General features: G+C 53.1%; 1 protein-coding gene across 3 annotated transcripts; it reads left to right on the top strand.

The window, feature by feature from the left end:
• The first annotated feature begins 108 nt into the window (after positions 1 to 108).
• On the top strand, positions 109 to 4381 carry SURF6 (surfeit 6). 3 transcript variants are annotated; one of them, XM_031450894.2, is made up of 5 exons: positions 109 to 334; positions 1570 to 1764; positions 2359 to 2447; positions 3448 to 3666; positions 3755 to 4381. In XM_031450894.2, exons 1-5 carry the CDS (start codon positions 241 to 243, stop codon positions 4232 to 4234), a joined length of 1077 nt encoding a protein of 358 aa, XP_031306754.2. In that variant the 5' UTR covers positions 109 to 240; the 3' UTR covers positions 4235 to 4381. The 3 variants fall into 3 exon arrangements, with proteins under 3 accessions (XP_031306754.2, XP_031306753.2, XP_064346779.1); XM_031450893.2 differs by lacking the exon at positions 2359 to 2447; XM_064490709.1 differs by lacking the exon at positions 2359 to 2447 and having other exon boundaries at positions 109 to 444.
• The last annotated feature ends 14876 nt before the right edge of the window (positions 4382 to 19257 follow it).

Raw genomic sequence — 19257 nt, 5'->3', positions numbered from 1 at the left:
GCGCCCCGCCCCGCGCGCCTCTTCCGGTGGAGCCAGGCCTGGCTAATCGGGCGCCGCGCGCCGGCGGCTCGGCATTCGGTAGTTTCCGGTGAGCTCAGTCGGGTGGGTGAGAATCGCGCAAGTTGGGGCTGGTGTGCGTGTCGAGGGGCGGTTGGTGCGGGCATCGGACGCCACGCCCCGACCCTCCTCCCCCGGAGTAGGACCCCGAGAGAGCCCCGCCCGACCCCCGAGGCTTCGGCCATGGCTTCTCTGCTCGCGAAGGATGCGTACTTGCAGAGCCTGGCCAGGAAGATCTGCTCCCAGCCCAGCCCCGATTCGCAGAAGCGCAAGTCGGGTAAAGCTCAGCCAGGGGCCGGGACTTGGAGGGCTTCGGAAGGGGGCGCCCCTCCACCCCCAGCGGCGGGAGTCGGTGTCTACCCCACACCGCACCCGAGTAGCCTTCAGGTGGAGTAGACACGTAGATGCGTGAGACAAGCCTGTGAAATACTAGAAGGAAAGATTGTAAGGGATGCTTAAAGGCAGCTTCATTTCCCTTGCTCTTTGGGGGCATCAGTCTGGGTTGGGGGGGGCGAGGGATTCAGATGTGCGCCCCCCGGGCAGGAAGCTTGGAGGGGTGGCCCTGCGGAATGGGTGTTCTGCTGTTAGGCATCGTGAACAGGCTTGGCCAGCTCTCCACAATGGATGGAGGTGATGAGCGATGATGAAAAAAAATTTCAGCGCATTACTATGGGCCTGGTGCTGTATGGAGAGAAAGAAGAAGATGGCTCCTGCCAGTGGGGGTCTACATGGCAGGGGTGACAAGGCCACCCTCAGGAAGCAGATACACAAAACAGATGAAACAGACAAAAACTGGCCTGCAGGGAGCTGGGGATTGTAAAGTACTGCCTGGGTCCACACGAGGGAGAGAGCAGCAGGGCCTGGCACGGAACCACCAGAGAACAAAAACAACTTTTTCTCTTTATATAAGGAAAATATAGTCGTTACAGAAATTAAGTGAATTTTCTCACCACTCAGTTATAAGTTAGATCTGTGTCTTTCTGGTCTTTTTTTTTTTTTTTTTTTTTTTTTTGAGTATTTCTCACTTCCTGAAACAATTTGCTTCCTACTTTGTGCATTCATTTTTTCCTTTTAGATTGTAAACATTTTCTCCACCTATTAAAATGAAAGCCTGTGTCATTATTTTTGATGGCTACATTATAGTTTGTTGTGTGGCAGTGCCATAATTGTCCCTGTAGATTTAGGGTTTAAGAAATTTAGGTTTTCCTAGTTTTTCACTTAAACAACGTTATGATGAGCATCCCTGAGGCCAAATCTTTGTGCATATCCAGAATGAATTCTCAACAAGCAGACTGCTGGGTCAGCATGTGGATGTTTTCAGGGTTCGATAAGTGTGGCCAGTCTGCCCTCTAGGAAGTTTGTGGTTCTGAGCCCAGTGGATAAGGGTCTCCATATCCTCCATCCTGATTGGCTTTGGCATCCTTCTAGCACCAAAGCCTTTGAAACACCTTCCTACCTATTGAATGGGTCACAGATATTGGGATGGCAGCCCTTTCTCATTTTGTGTTTCAGCTGGCAAAGCTCGAGTCTCAGAAGCTGGTGGGCCCCCAAAGAAGAAGAGGAAGAAAGCCCAGAAGAAATCCCGGGAGCGGGATGAGAAGGCTGCAGAGCCCAAGGTTCACGCCCCTGCAGAGAAGCCTCAGGCCAGAAAGCCTGCGGCAGCCCTGGAGGAAGAAGAGGCCCCCAGCTCCCCCGGGGCCCCTGCCGGTGAGGGTTGGGCAGGGCCGACTGGGATCTAGGATCGAAGCAAACGTGGCCCTTCCTCTCTGGCCATGACAGCACCCTCAGGCACACTGAGACAGCATGAGACTTCCCGAAGGACCGGTTTTCAGAGGATACATCACAGGGGCTCTGTGGGTGGACGGGATTCCACAAGTGCACAGTAGTGCCAAGCCACATAGTAACTGGGATGAAGAGGGGCAGGCCCGTGTCCCACAGAGCACCTGGAGTAGCTTGGCTTGACTGCTCTCAGGTCTCAGAAGTGGTGTCCTGAGAGCTGCTTTGGGGGGCAAGGGGGCGGGGTGGGCGGCTGCAGAAGTTGGGAGGAATGGGAGATGGGTTTGGCCTGCACTGTGGGAAGAGTTTTTTCATACCACATGAGGATGTCCTGGGGATGTCAATCCAGGTTGAAGAGGTGGAGTAGAATTACTGGAAATGTCCTGCAGATCCATGAGTGGCCACTGGGGGGGGGGGGAGGTTGTCCGTGCACGGAGACTGCTGTTTTGAAGCTGGGCCCCAGGGGAGGGCACAGAAAGGTCCGGGAGGGGGGGTCCTTTCAGTCTCCCGACCCCTCCTTTGCAGATGGCCCGGCCAAAGAGCCTGAGTCTTTATTCGCCTTGGACGTTCTGCGGCAGCGCCTGCGTGAGAAGATACAGGAGGCCCGGGGCCAGGTGGGTGGGGAGACCTCCCTGAGTGCTGCCTGCAGGAGGAGACGCTGGGCTCCCTCTGAGGTCGGCTCCCAGCCCCGCCACCCTTCGTGGGCCTGGTGGGCATTTCAGTGGAATGTGGGGCTGACAGGAGGGCCTCAGCCCTGTTCCTGCCCCTCCAGCGGGTCCTGCCAGGACCGCCACAGCTCCTTTCTGTGAGACATCAGGTGTGGTTCTCATCACCTTGGGGCTCTGGGTCCCCAGGGCCACCCGTATTCAGCTGGCTCTGCTGTCCATGGCCTTGGAGGGAGGCTCAGCTTCTTCCCTGGGGAAGCTGCCTCCGCTGAGACACCCACACCGGGCGGCCCTTCCTACAGGTTTTTCATCTAAATGTCACGATGGCCCTAAGAGGTAGGTGAGGGCCTGAGGCGAGGTGACCTGCCCCAGGTGACAGCCATGGGAGGCTCGGGCACCTGAATCTACTTCAGCGCTTTCTGCTGAATGGCCTCACTACCCCACCCCCTTCCCCGGGGACCTGCCCCAGGCCTCTTGCTGTGTGGGGACAGTCTCCAGCTTCTTTCTGCCTTGTCCTGGGACAGGCCCGAGGGCCAGTTCCTGAGAGGTGACCCCGGCTCTGGGCCCTGCTGTCCTGCAGAGGTCCAGGGCCCTCCTGTCTGCCTGGCTGAGCTCAGGACAGTGCCCTGGTCTGCACCGACGCTGGGGTGTTCCGACCCACTGCCAAGATCTGGATGGTGGCCTTGGCCCAGCCCCCTGCTCTTCTCTCGGAAATGACCGAGGACACGTCCCTTCTTGGGTCATTGGGAAGGTTTAGTGGCCCCGTGTTTGTGACCTGCCCTGGTGTGGGGCAGGTGCCTGGAAACCGCAGGCGGTTCTCGCGGGGTCCCCTTGTGTCTTTCGGGTGCGTTTTGGGTGCTCGGGCATCTTCGAGTGGAACGCTTGTCCTGCCAGACGGGGGGCCCGAGGTTGGGAGAACCTTAGGAGCCAGCGCCCGCTTTCCCCCCAGGGCGGCGCCGAGGAGCTGTCTCCCGCCGCTTTGGAGAAACGACGACGGAGGAAGCAGGAGCGGGACCGGAAGAAGAGGAAGCGCAAGGAGCTAAGAGCGAAGGAGAAGGCGGCCGCGGCCACGGCCCCGGCGGCGGCGGCGGCGGCGGCGGCGGAGGCCGCGGAGGCGCCCCGCGAGGAGGCGGCGGCGCAGGCGCCGCCGGGGCTGCTCTTCAGCAAGGTGCGGCGGGCGCCCGGCGGCCGCGGCTGCGCGCGTCCCCGCCGGCCTGCGGGGCGGCGCGCTCAGCCGGCCTTGCCCTCTCCCGCAGGTGGAGGTGTGCGGGGCGGAGCCCGCCGGCCAGGCGGGACGCCGCAAGGAGAAGAGGCGGAAGCTGAAGGGGAACCTGACGCCGCTGACGGGCAGGAACTACCGGCAGCTGCTGGAGCGCCTGCGGGCGCGGCGGGCCCGGCTGGAGGAGCTGCGGGAGCAGGACGCGGGCAGGGCGCGGGAGCTCGAGGCCAGGATGCGGTGGACCAACCTGCTGTACAAGGCGGAGGGCGTGCGCATCCGCGACGACGAGCAGCGGCTGCAGGACGCCCTGCGGCGCAAGGAGCGGCGGCGCGCGCGGCGCAGGCGCACGTGGGAGAAGCGGACGGCGCACGTGGTGGAGCAGATGCAGCAGCGGCAGGACCGGCGGCGGCAGAACCTGCGCAGGAAGAAGGCGGCCAAGGCGGAGCGGCGCCTGGAGAAGGCCCGCAAGAAGGGCCGGATCCTGCCCCAGGACCTGGAGCGGGCCGGCCTGGCGTGAGGGCCGTGGCCTGGCCGTCCGACCCCCACCCCGACCCGAGCAGGCGCGGGCCCCTGGCGGCAAGTGGACCCTGGCCGCGCGCCCCTCGCCCACTTGGCGGGAGGGTTCAGGCGGGCTGGCGAAAGAGACTTCGGGCCCGGGGAAGGGGTGGCCAGGTCCGGGCTCCAGTCTCTTGTGAGGCCAGAGTGCTCCCTGGAAGTTGCCGGTGCGGGGCAGGGCGCAGTGAGGAGGGAGTGGGCGTCGGGGGCGTGGGGCTCTTCATTGGCCCCCTCCTCCTCCTCTCCCGTGCTCAGAGGAGCAGGAACTCAGTGGCCCTTGTGACTGCGGAGTCAGTCCAGAACTCCCTTGGAAGGGACGAAAATCGGCCCCTGTAACCGGAGCTGCAGGTGTAATTGACGGGGTCAGGTAACTGGGGCCTGGATACGAATGATGCCAAGTTTGTAAAAGGAGTAAAAATGAGAGTTTAAATGAAACACAAACATTTCAAGTCCTAAAATAACCACTAGAAGATGGAAACGGTGTTACTAACCTAGGAGGAAGGAAAATGGAGTGAGTGGGATGGGTGATACCACTCTGGGAGGCAGCAGGAGAGAGGGAAAGAGGAAAACCTGGAACCAAGCAAGGTGGATGGAGGAGCCAGAGTAAGGGGGGGAGACGGGTCCAAGCCCCCAGACAGCTAGAATGAGTGCCCATCGACAAAATTCGGATTAATTTTATGGTATGTGGATTGTATTTAAGTGAAACTATTAATAATTCTTTTGACTGAACTCCAGTTAAGAAACAGTTGGTAACCAGAAGAAAGCTGGTGTGGCTGTAGTATTAGATGAAGTCGACATTAATGTAAAAAAATCACTAAAGAGAAAGAACATGACCACAAAGTGAAGAGGGGCCCCGGTCACCTGGAAGGCTGAACAGCTCTGCAGCAGGAGCACAGCCGCAGGGAGAAACCTGTTCACACACACAAGCGGGGGCGTCTGCCAGGTCTGAGGAATTGATAGACCAAGCGGACGAAGTCAGATGGACACAAAGGGCACAAGCTGCTCTGATGGTCGCACACTGAACAGCGTATGAGAAGACGACTGTACTTCGAGCACACCTGGTGTAGTGGTCCGTGACCACGCGCTGGGCCGTGAGGCGCGTCTCAGATGTCAGAAAATCGGCCTCACACGAAGACTGTTAGCTAGCCAAGGGACAACTTAAAACCTTGAGGTGCTTGTTAAAGTTTAATGTTTGGAAGATGAGGACTCTTCTCTTCTAAATTGCTCCTTCCCTTCTAAATTACCTGTGAGTCCAAGTGTAGCCCCCAGTGGGTGTGTAGTCCCCAGTATAAGCCCTGGTGGGGCATCCTTAGGACTGAAAGACGATTGGTATTTGTGGGTGACGGTCAAGGCAGTGCAAAAAGCAACTTTACAGCCTTAAAGGTGTGCTTAGGTGTGTTTATTCTTGGAGGTGTATCTGAGGAATTCCTATGTGCCGCACAGTTTTCTGCCATCTTGCTTGACCTGGACCCTTATGCCAGGGCTCGTTGTCCCACTCCCTCTGTGTCCAGTAGCTCCACCCAAATTATTTTCCGCACGTTACAGTCAGGAGAGCTGGGAGGGTATAAGCCCCTGTGGAAATGGCAGGAACATCTCAAGCCTGGTGGGTGGGTATCACTAGCTGCTCCCCTGAAGACGGGAGGCGGGGAGGCTCGCCCCTCCAGCTTGGAGTGCTGCTGTGCCCCGCCCCCCCGCTTCTTGGAGCTGATGTGTGGGGAGAGCAGATGGTGCACTTCTGTGGCAGGTGGCAGCAGGAACACCCCATTTCTAGAAGCAGCAGTGGGCAGTAGGCGATACAGGGAAGAAATGCTGGGGAAATACGGAGACACCTGCATCTGGTCAGCCGTGGTGGGAGCTCGAGCCTAACCAACTCCAAGGGTAAAATGCCCCATCCTCCCCTTCGCAGCCTCCCGGGGCTTGGCCACTCACACCCCTCCCTGGCCTAGGGCTGGGGGCTGATGCTGTGCAGAAGCAAGGATGGAGCATGTGATGGGTTTCAATGGCAACGGAGGCATCTCACGTCTGGAGCGATAGTGGACACCAGAATATAGATGACAGGGGAGAAAAGGTTAGGAACATCACAGAATGCGTCTAGGGGCCGGTTCACAGCCCCTGGGTGTTGTGCACCTCAGGTGCAGATAACGTGATTCAGAGACCTCGGAGAGCACTTCCAGTCACCTACTGTCGGGCAGGTCTTCAGAACCAAATGGCAGGAGTGTCCAGGTCGGACAGTCCACCTCCTGGTGTCCAGTGAGTTGGACGGAAGTAGCCCTAACCAGGACGCATGGTCAGGAACGGGGGTTCCAACAGTCCTGCAAGGCCAGGGTAGGCCTTGCCACTGGCCCCTCTGGGTGAGGCTGGGAAGAGGCCCTATTCAGGGGCTCCAGGACTTAAACTAATACAGGGTTAGAGATTCAGCAAGAGGCTCCGAACAGAAGCCTCTGTTCACCAGAGCTGGTGTGGAGGGGCAGAGGGGCAGAGAGAGAGGACAGAGAGCTGTGACCCCAGGCCCTCAGCTCACTGCGCTAGCCTGACCATTGCGGGAACCTTGCATACACGGCCCGTGGAAGTGAGAGGTCACGGTGTGTGCGCTGCCGCCCTCGGGCCTCGGCATCTGCGCTGGGCCGGGGCGTGGTTCTACGGCTGACTCCAGTGCCCCCCCCCCCCCCCCGTGCAGCCTGCAGAGGGGAGCCGCCGCAGCGCTCTCCCACGGTGTCTGTGCGCTGCTGCGGTGCTGTCCTCAGCAGCCTGGCAGAGGATGGGGCTTCCTCGCCCTCCCCGGACCACCTGTGGGGTGGATGCGCAGGTAACAAGCTTACCTCTCTCCTGAGGTTTCTTACATCTGTTGTTCCAAGGGATTTCTGGAAGACTCACTTACCTTCATGTGGGCCACTGTGGGTTCCTGGGTTTGGTTGAGCAACAAAGTGAATTCTCAGTCCCCCAGCGAGCCCACTGAGTCTGGACTTCCCGTGGAGCTCTGTCTGTGCACCCCTCCTTCCTGGCCAAGCATGTCTAGAATCAGTTCCCACGTATTTCCCTGACTTTTTTTCAAAAATATAGAACAGTAAATATTTGTTCATTCAGTCAAACCTTCTGACTTTGACTTTGTAGTCGGCCACCTGGGACCTGCTGAGACCTGACTCACCGCTGCAGAGGCAGGGTGAGACAGGAGACTGGCTTGTCCCTGGGAGGTACTTGCTCAGATAAGGGTCTTCAATCAAGGACAAATAGCCGTATCAGTCAGGGGAGGAGGGGCTGGTTTCTCCAAGTGGACCTTGGTGAGGTTGGATATTCAAGGTACCTGAGCCAGCCAAGGGCACCCAATTATCCCCATTTCAGCCCTGAGGACCCTACTCTGCCGCTCGGCTCTTTAGGTTTCCCATGTCATGACAGGTCATGTTGTGTTGCTTAACAAAAGTACCTTTTAATAAATAAAACCAGTAGTTTGAAACCAGATTGATCACTGGATTTCTCTTAACTAGGAATAGAGGAAAACTTCCTCAACCAGATAAAGAATGTTTACCTAAAACCTACAGATAATGTTGATGCAGGAAAACAGACGTGGGGCGTAAGGAGCACAGTGTCGCAGGTCCCGGCTGAGCCCCTGGGACGCGCCCCGCCAGGTGTGGGTCCTTGGCTTCGTGCAGGAAAGAATTCAAGTGCGAGCCACCGTTGAGTAAAGGGAGGTTTATTTAGAGAGACACACGCTGCATAGAGTGTGAGGCAAGAGAAAGGCCAGGAAAGAGGTGTGGGAATCAGGTGCTCAGGTTAAAGTAGAAGTAGGCACACACTCCATAGACAGAACGTGGGCCGTCTCCGAAGAGGGAGCGGAAAGGGCTGCCAGGCGTGGCGTTGCCAGTTTTTATGGGCTCAGTAGCTTCACACGCCTATGGGTGGGATGATTCCAACTGCCCTGGGGAAGGGGCTGGGATTCCCAGGACTTGGGCCACCGCCCATTCTTCGGCCTTCTGCGGTTAGCCTTGGAACTGTCACGCGCCTGCGGGCGTGTTACTTGATCCCGCTGTTACAATGAGCATATGATGAAGCTCAAGGTCCACCAGGAGTCAAACCTCTTAATCCTAAGGCCAACTGGGAGGTGAGTCCTCCACCATTTTAGTGTTAAATGATGTTATTCCTCAAGTGGCTGTGCCCTGTCCCCTTCCATCCTGTCTCAACATCATACTTAATAGAAACTTGAAGTTCTCCTGCTAAGATCAGGAACAAGGCAAGAATGTCCCTTCTCATCACTGTGTTTAAATACCGTACTAGAAGTTGTAACACATGCAAGCCGACAAGAAAAAGCAGTAAACTATGTGCAGATTGGAAGGAAGAAATCAAATTGTCTTTGCAAATGACGTGATTGTCTATGTAGAACATCCAAAAGAGTTGACAAAAAACTGGAACTAACAAGTGACTGTAGCAAGGCTGCAGGAGGCAAGGGAAATGAACAAAAGCCGGTGGCTTTCCTGTAAACCAGCAATGAGCAAGTGGGCATTCACGCGGCGTACTTGATGGAGATTGTGGGTTTGGATCCAGACCGCCACAATAAAGCGAATACGACAATGAAGAGAGTCTCATGAATTTTTTGGCTTCCCAGTCCATATGAAAGTTACGTTTACACTACACTGTAGTCTGCTAAGTGTGCAGTAGCATTATGTCTTTAAAAATACACATACCTTCATTAAAAAATACGTTACTGCTCAAAAATCCTAACCACCATCTGAGCCTTCAGCGCGTCGTGGTAGTGAGGTCAAAGATCCCAGATCACAGGTTGTCATTACAGATACAATAATAACGAAAATTTTTAATATTGTGAGAATTACCAAAATATGACTCAGAGACACAAAGTGAGGAAATGATGTCAGAAAAATGGCACCAGCCGACTTGCTTGATGCAGGGTCACCACAAACCTTCAATTTGTTAAAAAAAAAAAAAAAAAAAAAAAAACCAACAAAACCAGTATCAGAATAGCCCAATAAACTGGAGTGCAATAAAAGGAGGTGTGCCTGCCACGAGAACACTCACTAAAACGGAGTCGAGAGGCCGGAAGGGGTGCCCTGCTGTGTGTGCCCTTAGACGTCAGTACAGATGCAGCTCAGGCAGCGCGTGGCTCTCCTTTACTCCCACCAGCAGGAGGAAGGAGTGGTTTCTCCTTGTCCAGCAAGAGCTCGGTCAGTGTCACAACTCAGCCAGGGGAAGCCAGTATACTCCAAACTCCCAGTTTCCTCCCAAGGACTTTTTGTTTATAACAACACTTTCCAACTTCCCCTTCTGCTCTACGAAAGACTCTCCCCTCCTTTACTTCACTAGGCTTGCGTGTGGTTTGCCGCTGTTGCACGTCCTGAATTGCAGTTCTTTGCTGCTCCTGAGTAAGCTTGTTTTCTTAGCAAAATAGTAGGCTGTTTTATTGCTTTAGGTTAGCAATTAATGAAGTAATTAGGTTTAAATCTAACAAGCTAGGTATAAGATTTATAAGAGAAAAAGCTCAAAACCCTGATGAAAGATACCAAAGATGAACGAAATGAGTAGAGAGATACTCTACGTTCATGGATAGGAAAGTCAAAACTGTCAAGATGTCAGTTCTTCCCTACTTGATCTACAGAGTCAGTGCATTCCCAGCAAGTTAGTTTCTGGATAGTGACAAACGGATTCTAAAGTGTACGTGGAGAGACCAAAGACACAAAATAGCTGAGTCACTATTAAAGGAGAACACAGTTGGAAGATTGGCACTACCCAACTTCAAGACTATAATAAACCTACTGTGATCGAAGTACTGGTGAAAGAGGGGACAAATAGCTCATCGTAATGGAGAGTCCAGAAAAGGACCCATCTAAGTGTGGTCTGCTAATCTTTGAAAAATGAGCAAAGGAAATACAGTGGAGAAGAGTCTTTTCAACAAATGGTGCTGGTAAAACTGGACATCCACCAGCAAACAAGCCTGGACACAGAAACCCAACACCTTTCACTGAAATTAACTCACAGTGGATCGTAGTTACAAATGTATAATGCAAACCTGTAAAACTCCTAGGAAATAACATAGCTGAAAAGCTAATGACCTTGAGTGTGGTAATGATTTTTCAGAATCAGCACCAAAGTCATGATCCATGAAAGAAAAAATTGATAAGCTGGACTTCATTTAAAACGTCTGCTCTGTGGAAGACAGTGTCAAGGGAATAAGAAGAGAAGCTGGAGACTGGGAGAAAATATTTGCAAAATAAACATCTGATAAAGGACTGTTATCCAAACTATTCCAAAAAAAGCCTCTTAAAGCTCAACAATCACAAAATGAACAACCTGATTAAAAATGATCAAAGGACAGGAACAGATAGCTCTCCAGAGGTATTCTGGTGGCAAATAAGCACATGAAAAGATGCTCAACATCATGTGTCATTAGGGAAAAGCAAACTGAAACAACGAGATGTCCCTACCCGCCTATGGGAACGGCCGAAATGCAGAGCACTGACACCACCACAGGCTGGCCCGGGTGCGGAGCAGCGGGAGCTCTCGTTGGCTGCTGGTGGGAGTGCAAAGCGATACAGCCACTTTGGAAGACAGCGTGGCAATTTCTTACAAAACTAAACATACTCCTACCATATGACCCAGCAATCATACTCCCTAATATTTATCCAGATGAAGTGAAAACTTATGTCCACGCAAAATCCTACACATAGATGTTTATTGCAGCTCTATTATTGCCAGCTATAAAGTGCTTAAACTTCGGAGCAATCAGGATGTCCTTCAGCAGGTGAATGGATGCATAAATGGTGGTACGTCAGCACTAAAAAGAAGTGAGCGGTCAGGTCATGAGAAGACATGGAGGAACCACATGTACAAAATATTAAGTGACAGGAGCCAATCTGGAAAGGCTACAGACTGAATGAGTCCAACTATTTATGACATTCTGGGAAAGGCACAGCTGTGCAGACTGTAAGAAGATCAGCGGTTGCCTGGGTCTAAGGGGAGATGGCGGGGTGAATGTTTAGAGCAGTGAAACAATTCTGCATGATACTATAATGGTGATACAGGTCGTTACACATTCGTCAAAACCCACAGAATATACAACACTGAGAGTGAATGTTAATGTAAATGATGGACTTCACGTAGCAATGACGTGTCAGTGTAGGCACATTGACTGCACCCGGTGGCGCAGAATGTCAGTAGTGGGAGGTCATGTGTGTGGAGATATGAGGTCTTATGGAAACTCTTTTTACTTTCTGTTAAATTTGGCTGTGAACCTAAAACTGCTCTTAAAAATAAAGCTTATTAATTAAAAAAACCAACAACCTGATCGTTGAATCTGAAGGCTTTTCTCTGGAGCTGTCATGTGTCACTTCACTCACATTTCACTGCCCAAAACAAGCCACACATCTGCCCCTGGCTTCCAGCAGACACAGAAATGCCTTCTACCCAGTGCCTGGAGAGAGCCGGATGTCCAGCAGCGCCCTGACGCCTCCTGGGCAGACCTTGCCTGCCGCCACTCTCGGTGCCACTCTCTGTATCAGCTGGGGCTCTTTGTTAAGCCACAGATGACAACTCTGTTGACTTCAGCAGAAAGGGGGTTTGTGAACGGGATGTTACGGCACCTTCAGCTTGAAGCTCTCAGCCCAACACTGGCATTTCTTCTGTCCTTTCAGAAAGCACAAAAAGCCAACGAGGAAAACAAGTTCAGAAAACAAACTCTTAGAGGTAACTAAGGAAGCATTTAACATCCTGGACCATACAATAAGTGGACAGGGTGCGCAGAAGAGCAGGAACTGAGCAGGGGAGCCAAATGAAGAGTGAGGAGGGAATGTCCTGGTTACAGGTCTCTGGAAGCATCGATGAGTCCCCTTCTCCAAGGTGCAAACACAAAATCCTGTTCTAGCAATGAGGGTGTGGTGGGTCCTGTGGCACCAGGAGCCTGCCTGGGAGTCTGGTTCTGAGAAATAGAGGGTGCGGTGCTGGATTAAGACTCACAAAGTTGTGCTGTATTTGCAGGATTGTCTGTCTGTGTTGGGGCTGGGATGAGAGAGACCTTGCTCCAGGAACATTCCTACAGCTTCCTTTTCTCTCTGACTCAGGGTTGTAAAGGCTGAAGGAACTTCATGTGTAACCCTGGGTCATAAGGAAAATCCTTGTTCCCCTAGTTATGACTGTACTTCCTCCCACAGTGCCGCTTGTGCAAATATCTGTGCCAGGAAATACCTGACTGATGGATGAATTTCAAAATGGGAATTAGCATGGGATCTATGGAATAATATTACAGGATAAAAAGAAGAAAAGAACAGGTGAAATTCATGGCAAATGAACTCATGCCAAAAATTTTATGCCACGGGACAGACGAAATTTTTTCAAATATTTCTCCATGAATTAAAAAAAGGTGGGAGGAGCAACCACCTCTACAAAACAAAACCCGAAGCAGAAAAACGAGCTTACGGAGAAAGAGTGAGTCAACAGAAGGGCTGAAAAATGTAAGTTAGACAAACTCAGGGAAAGAGTGGAAGAAAAAGAAATCATAACAGAAATAAAATTAGAAGCAGCATACTGAAGAATAAACACTCCTCAAAACACATTAAGGGGCATTGAAAAAAGACGTGATTATAGGGGTCCCAGAAAGAGAAGGGAGAGAGAAGGGGGCAGAGAACAAATCTGAAGACATAATAGCTGAAAACGTGCCTAACCTGGGTAAGGAAACGCACATCCAGGTCCAGGAAGCACAGAGTCCCGCATGGGATCAGCCCACAGAGGACCACACCAAGACACATTGTAGCTAACATGGCGAGGATTAAAGATAACGAGAGATTATTACAAGCAGCAAGTTACAGACCAGGAAACTCCCATGAGACTCTCAGCTGACTTTTCAGCAGAAACTCCGCCAGCCAGAAGGGAGTGGCACCATATATTTAAAGCGATGAAAGGGGGAAAATCTACAACCAAGAATGGTCTGCCCGGCAAGAGTCTCATTCAGATTTCATGGAGAGATCAGAAGTTTCATAGACAAGCAAAAGCTAAAAGTCCAACATCACCATACCAGCTTTACTAGAAATGTTAAAGGAACTTCTCCAAGCAAAAGAGACCACAGCTAGAAACGTAAAACTGAGAGAAGGGGAGAGCTCGTTAGTAAAGGCAAACGCCCAGGAGAGGTAATAAGCCAGTCACGCGCGGAGCTGGTGGGAGGGCTGAAAGACAGGACGGTACGGTCGTCTCTGCCCGCGTCAAGCAGTTAAGGGACACACAAGACAAAAAGTCGCAAAATACGATGTCAAAATCCGTAAATGCCGCGATGGGAGTTTAGTGAAAATGCAGGGTGGTTAAAATGCATTTGAACTTGAGAGATCAGCAACTTAAAATAAGTACGTATTTATAACACACACACGTGCACACAGTGCGGGGAATTTAGTAAGTAAGTGTGTGTTATCTTTGGATGGTGACATATTGTAACTGGAACTATCATGATGGTCACTGTGAGATGTACTGAAATACTAAATCGCTGTGTTGCGTAACAGGAGCCAACAGCGTTGTAGGTCAGTTATCCTTCAAACACCAGCAAACTTAAGGAAAAGGGATCAGATCAGTGGTTACCAGAGGCAGGGCGCTGGGGACGGGGCACTGGATGAAGTCGGTTGAAAGGTACAAGCTTCTACTTACAGGATACATAAGCACTAGTGATGTGATCTGCAACATGATGGATTCGATTCACTCTGCTGTATGTTGTGTATGTAAGTGGTTAAGAGAGGAAAGCCTGGGAGTTCTCATCGCAACGTTTGCCGGTAGTGCGACCCCTACGTTAGGAGGCCCACCTAAGTGTGGATCCTTGCTTGCCGGCTGGAAAGACTTCACAGCCGAGGCAGAGGGACAGAGCGAAAACTGCTTTTATTTCTCAAAAGAGGACAAGGAAGGAACTGCTGGAGCAGGGAGAAGGGCGGAGGTGCTCGAGACAGCTCCTGCCCGGCGGGGGGGGGGGGGGGGGGGGCACGTGGACTTTCATGGGAGGCTCCTGCCATCATTTCCTCCTCCTTCGGGGTGTGATGGAGCCAGTCAGTCCTTGTTCAAGGTTTTCCATCCTTCTGTGGGCTTTTCTAGCTGTTGTTATGGCAACCATCAACTGCCATGGCAGGTGCACATGTCACTCAGCAGCTAGTGTGTTACGGTGAGTGTACAATGAGGCTCGGGGTCCACCGGCAGCCAAAGCCTCCACCGTCCTGGACTCCGACGTCCTAACCAGCTCATGTTTCTTCTCCGCAGCTGCCTCCTGAGACTTAGACAAGAGTAATTGGATTCTATTTGAGGGAGGGACAGGAGTGTGATCCTGGGGGCAACAGCCTCGGTAACAAAAAGGAAAGTTGCTTTTAATCAGAATGTCTGCAATGTGGTGGGCCAGCTTCCAGCCCCCCCCAAAAAAGAATCATCTCTGAAGAGTCTGTCCCGCCATGAAAGTCTTAAAGGGAAGTGAAGGAATGATCTCAGTGAATCCCTGAGAGAGGCGGTCAGAGGCGTTGGCACCCCCCGGTGCCTGCAGACTTGTCCTGATCAACTGCGGGAGCCCGCTCTTCCGCGACCCAGGGAGGCGGGGAGCCCAGCTTTTCTAGAAACAAGAGGCAGGGGTTGGATGCGGGGAGCGGCCACAGGGTCCTGCTCGGTATTAACAAGAATTAAAATTTTTTTCCATGTCTTTAATTTTGTATTTATATGAGATGATGAGTGTTCACTAAACGCACAGCGATAACCATCTCATGAAGCACGTATGTAAAATCATTATGCTGCGTGTCTTACCCTTAGCGCTGCAATTACGCCTCAGAAAACTGGGGGAAAAGACCCCCAAAACATAAAGAAAGCTATAGATGCGAGTTATTAAGGTATGGATGCAAATTCTAGAATAATCAGGCATGAAGCTGAAGCTGTTTCCAGGGGTGGGAGCTGGAAAAGGTTTGGGGTGGGGTCTGACCATTCACTCTTATTGGCATTATGGACCTGTTACGAGTATTTCCTTTATTTAAAAAATATCAAATAACTGGGTGCAGTGAGGGACTGCAAACCTACCAGCTGTTTAGGAGTCTGGCCGTGCCCAGCTGGAGGAGGAGCGGGAGCAAGGCTGGGGTGGAGGCTGGGAGGCAGGGGGAAGGTGCAGCGGGAGCAGAGGGCAGGAGCCGCTGGCTGGGCTGGAGGGCTGATGCGGTGCTGGTGCAGGAGGTCAAGCGGGCAGTTGAGGAGGGTCCCAGAAATGCACCGGGGAGGGGATCATCCACTGGGCATAATGTGAGCAGCAAAGATGAAGAAACTGGGGGAGAAGGAGGAGGGACGAGGCTGTGACCTAGGCTCCCTGGAGGGCGGGCCCCTGCCTTGGTGCTAGAGCCACGTGGCCCAGCTGGGCGATTCTTCCCACCGTGCTCCTCTTGGTGGGACAGAGAATTTGGACATCTAGGGTGGGCATCCAGCTAATGGTTGGGGCCGGGGAGGCGATGAGGCCACCAAGCTGGAGGCTGCAGCTCCAGGGGTGAGTCCGGGCGTGGGAGAGGACAAGACTGGGGTGGGAGGGGAAGGGCCAATCCAGGGAGAGAGTGCTGCTGGGGAGGGAACTTGTGGACCTCTCTTCCCCGTGCCTCCATCAGGGCCTGCCACGTAGCAGGTCCCCAGCCACAGTCACTGAGTAAGCAAACACTGACGCACCAGGTCTTGTCCAGGACATGATGCCAAGATGTCTTGTCCTTTCCCATGGCCCTGGCATTCTAGAGGGAACAGGAAGCAAGCTCTGTGGTGCCGGCTAGGGGTGTCGGGAAAGCCCCCGGGGGGCTGTGCAAGAGGGGTGGGAACGAGGGGTGTCGAGGCGGATAGAGGGTGGAGAGGGACAAAGGCATTCGGGGGGGTCCACAGCAGCAGGTGAGGGAAGGTGGGCCGGGGTGGGAGGGCTGGGGGATGGCCAGTGTCAGAGGGCCTGGCCTGGTCGAAGGGCATTCGCTTCTACGGTGATGTGGCCGCACAGGTGCCGGGCGGCCTGAGGGGGGCCGGGAGGGAGGAAGAGGGGCTGACAGAGGTGGGAATGGGGCAGATGTCTGACAGGTAAGGACATCAGGGGGGGCAGTAACACTGGGTTGAGCAGAGCAGTGCGGGGGCTGGCCAGTGGCCAGGGGAGCACAGCCGGGGGGGCCTCTTGGGAAGGGCCCGCAGCAGGGGTGGAGGCAGCGAGCAGACTGGAGGGAGCTTCTCAAAAACACAGAAGCAGAAGAAAGTGTGGAGGGAAGGACGAGAGCGGTGTCTGGGCTGGAACCCGTCTGCATGGGCTCCCTGCCAGCTGGGCTCAGGCAACGGCACACGTATTTTCCCTTAATCCCCTTTGGGTCCGGCTCTGCCCTGCCTGTGTGCCTGGCATTTGGGAACTTGGCCTAATTTGAGTCGTTGCCATGAGTTACCAGGAGCAGTTCCTTCCTCTCTTGACCACATGATCACTGCTGTTCCTCCAGCCGCGTGGTGCCACACGGCGGCGGTGCTCAGGCCTGACCTGGGGCTGGGCCTCTGGAGTGGGGTCCCCGCTCTGCTCCCCTGACCTTGGGCTCAGCATCCAGCCCCCCAGGGGCTCACCCAGGGGCTCCCCAGCCGCCCCGCCATCCCAGGCTGGCTGTGCCCTGGAGACCGCCCTCTGCCTCACCTAAGGACCCGTCAAAGCCCGAGCTTCACCCCCATACCCCGCCCCAGGCAAGAAGGGCCCAGTCTCAGGAATCCGGAGCCGTGGTTTCGGGCACCTGAAAATATCCTTTATTTGTTCACTAGGAGCCAGTGGTGGAAACTACACCACCACTGATTTTTTTAAAATTCTTAAGAGGAAATTTACATAACCTAAAATTAATCATTTTAAAGCATGTGATTCAGTGGCCTCTGGTCCACTCACCACATCGTGCAGCCATCATCTTAATTTTGCTTCAGAACATTTCCATCGCCCCCTAAAAGGAACCACTGCCCAGTAGGCAGTCCCTCCCCACGCCCTCCTCCCCGGCCCCGGCTGCCACCCATGTGTGTCCGTCTCTGCGGATGTCCCTGCTCTGGGTCCTTTATGAAAGTGGGTCTGTGCAGTATTGACCTGTGTTTCATCTCCTTCACTGATCACGTTGCTTCTGACATTCAGCCACGGTGGGCATGTGTCATTCCTATTTATGACTGACAGCATTCCTCTGTAGGGATGGACCACATTTTGTTTATCTGTTCATCCGTTGATGGACACTGGGGCTATTCCCACCTTCTGGCCTCTGTGGATGGTGCTGCTGTGAGCATTTGTGTACATGCACTTGCTTCGGTTTCTGTGTTCAGTTCCTTTGGGTCTATACCTAGGAGTGGAAGTGCTGGGTCACATAGTAATTCTGTGTTTTCATTTTGGGGGACTTGCCAAACTGTCTTCTACAGCAGCTGCATCATTTTACATTCCCGCCAGGAAAGTATGAGGGCTCCAAATTTTCCACATCCTCACAATACCTGTTACTTCCCTTTCTTCTGTTTTCTTTTTCTCTTTCTTTCTTTCTTTCTTTCTTTTTTTTTTTTTTTTTTTTTTGATTTTAGCCATTCCAGTGGATGTGAAGTGTTGTCTCCTTGTGGCTTTGATCTGCATCTCCTTAATGTCTAATGAGATTGAGCATCTTTTCATGTGCTTATTGGCTGTTTGTTTATCTGTTCTGGAGGAATGTCCATTTTTAAATTGGGTGTCTTCTGCTGAATTCTGAGAGTTTTTATATATCCTGGATACTAGACTCTTATCAGATGTATGATCTACAAATGTCTTTTCCCATTCTGTAGGCTGTCCTTTCACCCTCTTGCTGGTGTCTTTTGACACACAAAAGTTTAAAATTCAGATGAAGCCCAACTTCTCTTTTTTTTCTTTTGTTGCTGATGCTTTTGGGGTCATAGCTAAGAGACCATCATGAAATCCAAGGTCAAAAAAGCTCTGTGTTTCCCCTAAGAGTTTTAGAGTTCAAGCTCTTATATTGAGGAGCACAAAAATTAACTCAAAATGGAGTTCGTTTTTGTGTATGGTGTGAGGTTGGGATGACAGTTGACTTCTCATTCAGCCTCTCTTGCTACTGTATGACCTTGACAAGGGGTCTCTGTGGACCCAGCTCTGCTCCCCCAGCTCCTAGTTTGGTACAGGCTGGGACATGCCCTTGGGATGCTGCCTGGAAGGACCCTCTCTTCCATCTCCAGTGGCTGGCACTGAGGGGTGGAGCCAGGTGGCTGGGAGCAAGGGGTGGAGACTGGAGAGCAGAAGAGAGTCTCCCAGGTGTAGGATGATTGGTCGGGACCACTGCTCAGGGCCTCTGGCTCCTCCCTGTCCAGCCTGACTCCCTCACCCATCTCCCTCGGGCAGGTGGGGGCTGGCACAGGGAGGATGAGCTGGAGCAGAAGGGCAGAGAGAGGGTCTTTGCCTCTCCCTCCCTCTGAGCCGTGCCGCGTTGAATTCTCGGATGGGGCTCATAGACCTGATGTTCCTGCCCCCGAGATGGGCCTCTCCTGAGATGCAGGTGACAGCCTCTCAGCAGCAGCCTCTCCTGACACCTGCATTTAAGCACCTCCTTATCCCCGTGTTTCAGAAATCTCTGGGACCAAGACCTTTCCTCCAGGAAGATGAGACCCAGGTATCCATGGCCTCTGGGCTGTTGGGGCAGGCGACATGCCATGTGCGGTGAGAAAAGCAGCTCTCCATGTTGGAGAGACAGCCAAGGAGAGGTGGGGGTGGGGTGGAATGTAGATCAGCCTTAGCTGGGGAGCTGAGCAGGGGCCAAATTCTCAGGGCTTCAGGGCCAGAGCAAGGGGCAGGGCTTGGTCCTGACAGCAGGGCAAAATCACCAACTAGGCCCCTCCAGGATCTGAGATGTGGGCAAGATACTGCCCCCGAGCAGGGACAGTGGCTTTGGGCACCCAGCTGAGAAGTCTGATTTCTGTCGTGGGACTGATCTGGCTGGCGGGCCCCTGCCAGATCTGGGCAAACTGGAAACCTGCTGAAGCTCCTCCCACCCAGAACGGTTA

Source organism: Camelus dromedarius, chromosome 10 (assembly GCF_036321535.1).
Source record: "Camelus dromedarius isolate mCamDro1 chromosome 10, mCamDro1.pat, whole genome shotgun sequence".
Taxonomy (NCBI): domain Eukaryota; kingdom Metazoa; phylum Chordata; class Mammalia; order Artiodactyla; family Camelidae; genus Camelus; species Camelus dromedarius.
Note: the sequence above shows the minus strand (reverse complement) of the source record. Positions and strands in the feature narration are given on the sequence as shown.

What these genes read in the sequence shown, in the direction of transcription:
- SURF6 (XM_064490709.1), top strand. Translation starts at nt 241, where the DNA reads ATGGCTTCTCTGCTCGCGAAGGATGCGTACTTGCAGAGCCTGGCCAGG. An exon ending in CGCACCCGAGTAGCCTTCAG is followed by an intron (nt 445 to 1,569) that starts GTGGAGTAGACA and finishes TTTGTGTTTCAG; the next exon opens with CTGGCAAAGCTCGAGTCTCA. An exon ending in CTCCCCCGGGGCCCCTGCCG is followed by an intron (nt 1,765 to 3,447) that starts GTGAGGGTTGGG and finishes CTTTCCCCCCAG; the next exon opens with GGCGGCGCCGAGGAGCTGTC.